This window comes from Rhinopithecus roxellana, chromosome 5 (genome assembly GCF_007565055.1).
Source record: "Rhinopithecus roxellana isolate Shanxi Qingling chromosome 5, ASM756505v1, whole genome shotgun sequence".
In the NCBI taxonomy this organism is placed as follows: Eukaryota; Metazoa; Chordata; class Mammalia; order Primates; family Cercopithecidae; genus Rhinopithecus; species Rhinopithecus roxellana.
In genome coordinates, this window is record NC_044553.1 from 118873089 (window position 1) to 118879863 (window position 6775).

Consider the following 6775-nt stretch of genomic DNA (forward strand, 5'->3'; position numbering starts at 1 on the left):
AGTGGGTGCTATCAGCCAGTTTAAGCTCAGCTGGGATTGCTGGCCAGGGACCTTTGTTCTCCTGTGAGCCTCTCTACAGGCTGCTCAGGCTTCCTCAGGGAAGGCGTTCTAAGAAGGAACCTCTCAAGAACTGAAGATAGATGTTGCAGATCTCTTAAAACCCAGCCTTGGGGCCAGGCGCGTGGCTCACGCCTGGAATCCTAGGCGGCGGATCACCTAAGGATCAGAAGTTTGAGACCAACCTGGCCAGCATGGCAAAACCCTGTCTCTACTAAAAATACAAAAACTAGCCTGACCTGGTGGCATGTGCCTATAATCCCAGCTACTCAGGAGGCTGAGGCAGGAGAATTCCTCGAACCCAGGAAGCAGAGGTTGCAGTGAGCCAAAATCATGCCATTGGCACTCCAGCCTGGGTAACAGAGTGAGACTACATCTCGAAAACAAAACAAAAACAAAAAGAACCTCAGCCTTGGAAGGTACACATTTTTACTTTTCATGCATTTAATTGATAGAAATAGGTTACAGGGCCAGTCAAAATTCAAGGGAAGGGAAACTAGACTCTGCCTCTTAATGGCGCGAAAGAAAATTAATACTGCAAAAAAGCACGTGGGATGGGACATCTAGTTGCATCCGACATTGAGAACACAATCTACCAAACCACTAGAAGAAAACAGACAGATAACAGACACTCGAGGAGAAGACAGCTGGGAAGGGAGCTGAGAGAGCTAGCTTGAAAATTATTTACTCTGGATACAGTCAGATGTTGATAAATCAACAAATGCGAAACTGTAAAAAGTAAAGTAGAAGTTCCTCTTCAAAGACTTTCCTCCCCATCTAATTAGGAATAAATAGTAACTTTTCTTAGAAGCAAAATTTATTCAAAGACCTGTGCTAACATTCTTAAATATCTGCTAGCCATTATAAAGAAATCAATGTACTTTATGTTCTTCGCTCCCACAATTTCGCCTAAATACATGCCCTGGCATACTTACACTGGTCCAAGAATAGCCTGTTCCTCTTCCTTATTTGAAGGTGTTTTTACCTTTCTCAGCATTCCACAAGTTACTTCCTCCTTCCTTTGTTCTCCTCTGCCTTTGTCTCTTTAAAAAAGTTCCAGTGGCTGGGCGCGGTGGCTCAAGCCTGTAATCCCAGCACTTTGGGAGGCCGAGACGGGCGGATCACGAGGTCAGGAGATCGAGACCATCCTGGCTAACATGGTGAAACCCCGTCTCTACTAAAAAATACAAAAAAAAAAAACTAGCCGGGCGAGGTGGCGGGCGCCTGTAGTCCCAGCTACTCGGGAGGCTGAGGCAGGAGAATGGCATAAACCCGGGAGGCAGAGCTTGCAGTGAGCTGAGATCTGGCCACTGCACTCCAGCCTGGGCGACAGAGCGAGACTCCGTCTCAAAAAAAAAAAAAAAAGTTCTAAGTTGCAGCTGGGCGCAGTGGCTCACGCCTGTAATCCCAGCACTTTGGAAGGCCAAGACAGATGGATCACGAGGTCAGGAGATCGAGACCATCTTGGCCAACATGGTGAAACCCCGTCGCTACTAAAAACACAAAAAAATTAGCCAGGCGAGGTGGTGGGTGCCTGTAGTCCAGTCACTCGGGAGGCTGAGGCAGGAGAATGGCGTGAACCTGGGAGGCGGAGCTTGCAGTGAGCCAAGATGGTGCCACTGCACTCCAGCCTGAGTGACAGAGCGAGACTCCGTCTCAAAAAAAAAAGTTCTAAGTTGCTAGCCAGTGGGGACAAATAGAGAATGTGAGGTCCCATTCCAGCCCATGGAAACGGGACACAGCAGTAGGGTGGACTTGTCAGTTTATAAATGACCCTGTCTCCTTTGTTCAGTGTACTCTCGTGGCAAAACTGCTGGTGAGTGTACCCTTTCTGCAGAAAGTATACAAATGGCCTTGCTGAGGAAATTAAATTTATGTTCAAGTGCTATTTCTTTTTTTTTTTTTTTTTTTTTTTTGAGGAGTCTTGCTCTGTCGCCCAGGCTGGAGTGCAGTGGCGCGATCTCGGCTCACTGCAAGCTCTGCCTCCCAGGTTCACACCATTCTCCTGGCTCAGCCTCCGGAGTAGCTGGGACTACAGGCTCCCGCCACCACGCCCGGCTAATTTTTTGTATTTTTTTAGTAGAGACGGGGTTTCACCATGTTAGCCAGGGTGGTCTCGATCTCCTGACCTCGTGATCCGCCCGTCTCGGGCTCCCAAAGTACTGGGATTACAGGCTTGAGCCACCGCGCCCGGCCTCAAGTGCTATTTATTTATGGCACTGGGGAACAAGCATTTCAAATAAGACATAAACATGATTTAGTGTCATAGTGGTAACAGAAAAGACACAAAACAAAGTGGTAAAATCACTACCTGTGGGTGGTAGGAATGGAGTTGGGAAGATGAAGCAGGAGACTTTGATGTTTCATGTTCTACTTTGTTAAACTGAGGGAATTAGTATTAAGAAATGGTGTTCATGGGCTGAGCACAGTGGCTCACACCTGTAATTCCAGCACTTTCAGAGGCCAAGGCAGGAGGATCACCTGAGGTCAGGAGTTTGGGACCAGCCTGGCCAATACAGTGAAACCCTGTCTCTACTAAAAATTCAAAAATTTGCTGGGCGTGGTGGCACATGCCTGTAGTCCCAGCTACTCAGGAGGCTGAGGCACGAGAATCACTTGAACCCAGGAGGTGGAGGTTGTAGTGAGCCAAGATTGCACCATTGTACTCCGGCCTGGGCGACAGAGTGAGACTCTGTCTAAAAAAAAAAAAAAACAAAAAAAAAAAAAACCAGAATGCAATTAATGGATTATTTTTATGATATAAATAAACATATATTATGAAGCTAGGTAAAAATAAACCTATGAGACAAGGAGGTACGTAAGAGAGAAAGAGAGAATTTGTGGACTCTAGCAACATATAAAAAGGACTATACGGCCGGGCGCGGTGGCTCAAGCCTGTAATCCCAGCACTTTGGGAGGCCGAGACAGGCGGATCACGAGGTCAGGAGATTGAGACCATCCTGGCTAACACGGTGAAACCCTGTCTCTACTAAAAAATACAAAAAACTAGCCAGGTGAGGTGGTGGGCACCCGTAGTCCCAGCTGCTTGGGAGGCTGAGGCAGGAGAATGGTGTAAACCCGGGAGGCGGAGTTTGCAGTGAGCTGAGATCCGGCCACTGCACTCCAGTCTAGGCGACAGAATGAGACTCCGTCTCAAAAAAAAAAAAAGAAAATCCTAAGAAATCACATACACACATGCACACACACAACTATGAGAGCTATAAACAAGCTCAACAAGGTTGAAGGACACAAGACCAATATATTAAAATGAACTGTATTTTTATACACTAGAAACAATCCAAAAATGAAATTAAGAAAACAATTCTATTTATAATTACATGAAAAAGAAAAAATATTTATAAGTAAATTTAACAAAAGAAGGAATGACTTACACATTTAAAACTACAATCACTGAAATAAATAAAAGGAAGATGTCACCTGTTTTTGGATTGGGAGACTTGTTAAGATGGCAGTACTATTCAAATTAATGTACAATTTCAACACAATCTTTTTTTTTTTTTTTTTTGAGACAGAATCCTGCTCTGTCAACCAGGCTGGAGTGCAGTGGCGTAATCTCAGCTCACTGCAACCTCTGCCTCCTGGGTTCAAGCAATTCTCCTGCCTCAGCCTCCCAAGTAGCTGAGATTACAGGCACATGCCACCATGCCTGGCTAATTCTTGTATTTTTAGTAGAGATGGGTTTTTGCCATGTTGGCCAGGCTGGTCTTGAACTCCTAGCCTCAGGTGATCGCCCGCCTCGGCCTACTAAAGTGCTGGGATTACAGGCATGGGACACCATGCGCGGCCTCAACACCATCTCTGTCAAAATTCCAGCTGCCTGTTTCCCAGAAATTGACAAGCTGATCCTAAAATGCATACAGAAATGCATGGGACAAAACAATCTTGAGAAGAACAGTTAGAGGATTCACAGTTACTGATTCAAGACTAAGTGGTACTAGGACAAGGATAGACCATATAAACCAAGAGAACAGAACTGAGAGTCTAGAACTAAACCCACATATTTATGGGTGATTGACTTTTGACAAGGTGCCAAGCCCATTCAATAAGGAAAAGACATATCTTTTCGACAAATGGTGCTGAGACAACTATCAAAACTAAAAACTTTTGTACTTCAAAGGACACTACCAAAAAAAGTGAAAAGACAACCCACAGAATGGGAGAAAATACTTGCAAATCACATGTCTAATAAAGGTCTGATATCAGAATATATAAAGAACTCTTATAATTTAAGAAAAAAGAGACAACCGAATTTTAATAGGCAAATGATTTAAATAGATATTTCTCCAAAAGGTATACAAGGGGCCGATAAGCACACAAAAATATATTCAACATTATCAATCACTGGATAAATGCATATCAAAATTACAATGAGATAGCACTTCATATCCACTAGTATGGCTAAAACCAAAAAGACAGACAAAGGGTTAGTGGGGACGTGGAGAAACTGGAACTCTCATATATTGCTGGTGGGAATATAAAATGGCAAAACCATGTTGTAAAACAGTGTGACAGTTCCTCAGAGATTAAGCATAAAATTACCATATGATCTAGCAACTCCACTCCTATGCGTATGCCCAGAAGAAATAAAAATATGTGTCTGCACAAAAGCTTGTATACAAGTGTTCATTACAGCACTATTCATAATAGCCAAAAGGTGAAAACAACCCAAATGTCCATCAACAAGTGACAAAATATGCCGGGCGCGGTGGCTCAAGCCTGTAATCCCAGCACTTTGGGAGGCCGAGACGGGCGGATCATGAGGTCAGGAGATCGAGACCATCCTGGCTAATACGGTGAAACCCCGTCTCTACTAAAAAATACAAAAAACTAGCCGGGCGAGGTGGTGGGCGCCTGTAGTCCCAGCTACTCCGGAGGCTGAGGCAGGAGAATGGCGTGAACCCGGGAGGCGGAGCTTGCAGTGAGCTGAGATCCGGCCACTGCACTCCAGCCAGGGCGACAGAGCGAGACTCCGTCTCAAAAAAAAAAAAAAAAAGCTATTGAATTGTATACTTTAACAGGATGAATGTTATGGTATGTGGAAAAGGAAAGAAGAGGTGAGAGAAAGAGTACAAATGCATATAAAACTTGGAAGAGGCAGTCGGACGGGCGCGGAGACGCTTCTGGAAGGAAGGCCGCGATGGCTGCGCAGGGAGAGCCCCAGGTCCAGTTCAAACTTGTATTGGTTGGTGATGGTGGTACTGGAAAAACGACCTTCGTGAAACGTCATTTGACTGGTGAATTTGAGAAGAAGTATGTAGCCACCTTGGGTGTTGAGGTTCATCCCCTAGTGTTCCACACCAACAGAGGACCTATTAAATTCAATGTATGGGACACAGCCGGCCAGGAGAAATTCGGCGGACTGAGAGATGGCTATTATATCCAAGCCCAGTGTGCCATCATAATGTTTGACGTAACATCGAGAGTTACTTACAAGAATGTCCCTAACTGGCATAGAGATCTGGTACGAGTGTGTGAAAATATCCCCATTGTGTTGTGTGGCAACAAAGTGGATATTAAGGACAGGAAAGTGAAGGCGAAATCCATTGTCTTCCACCGAAAGAAGAATCTTCAGTACTACAACATTTCTGCCAAAAGTAACTACAACTTTGAAAAGCCCTTCCTCTGGCTTGCTAGGAAGCTCATTGGAGACCCTAACTTGGAATTTGTTGCCATGCCTGCTCTTGCCCCACCGGAAGTTGTCATGGACCCAGCTTTGGCAGCACAGTATGAGCACGACTTAGAGGTTGCTCAGACAACTGCTCTCCCGGATGAGGATGATGACCTGTGAGAATGGAGCTGGAGCCCAGCCTCAGAAGTCTAGTTTTATAGGCAGCTGTCCTGTGATGTCAGCGGTGCAGCGTGTGTGCCACCTCATTATTATCTAGCTAAGCGGAACATGTGCTTCATCTGTGGGATGCTGAAGGAGATGAGTGGGCTTCGGAGTGAATGTGGCAGTTTAAAAAATACCTTCATTGTTTGGACCTGCATATTTAGCTGTTTTGGAACGCAGTTGATTCCTTGAGTTTCAAATATAAGACTGCTACAGTCACATCACAATATTCAGTGGTGAAATCTTGTTTGTTACTGTCATTCCCATTCCTTTTCGTTTAGAATCAGAATAAAGTTGTATTTCAAATATCAAAAAAAAAAAAAAAAAAAAAACTTGGAAGAGTTAGGGAAAGAAATTAAGGAATTACTAAACCTTCCTTTTTTTTTTTTTTTTTTTTTTTTGAGACAGTCTTGGTCCGTTGTCCATGCTGGAGTACAGTGGCATGATCTCAACTCACTGCAACCTCTGTGTTACAGGCTCAAGGGATTCTCCTGCCTCAGCCTCCCAAGTAGCTGAGACTACAGACGTACACCACCATGCCCAGCTAATTTTTTTTTTTTTTTTTTTTTGTAGTTTTAGTAGAGATGGGGTTTCACCATGTTAGCCAGGCTGGTCTTGAACTCCTGACCTCAAGTGATCTGCCCACCTTGGCCTCCCAAAGTGCTGGGATTACAGGCGTGAGTCACCGCACCTGGCCAAAACCTTTATTTTCTCAACGAAGCAGACATTCACTCCACAGACCTTATGTACTATATGCAGAACACTCAATAAATGCCTCTTGGCCCAGCTGAGGCTCAGTAGCTGATCATTCGCTAGGAAGGCAAAGAGCTCTGCTGATTCAGAAGGGATACCGGGTTCAGGATTTTA

The 6775-nt window shown here is 44.6% G+C and overlaps 1 protein-coding gene across 1 annotated transcript; it reads left to right on the top strand.

Annotated features, from left to right (window-relative positions):
* Positions 1 to 5162: 5162 nt before the first annotated feature.
* LOC104674363 (GTP-binding nuclear protein Ran-like) lies at positions 5163 to 6221 on the top strand. Its single transcript, XM_030930224.1, has one exon. The coding sequence runs from the start codon at positions 5216 to 5218 to the stop codon at positions 5864 to 5866; it is 651 nt and encodes a 216-aa protein (XP_030786084.1). The 5' UTR covers positions 5163 to 5215; the 3' UTR covers positions 5867 to 6221.
* The last annotated feature ends 554 nt before the right edge of the window (positions 6222 to 6775 follow it).

Bases quoted from the DNA above. Each gene is read 5' to 3' on its own strand.
- LOC104674363 (XM_030930224.1), top strand. From the start codon at position 5,216: ATGGCTGCGCAGGGAGAGCCCCAGGTCCAGTTCAAACTTGTATTGGTT.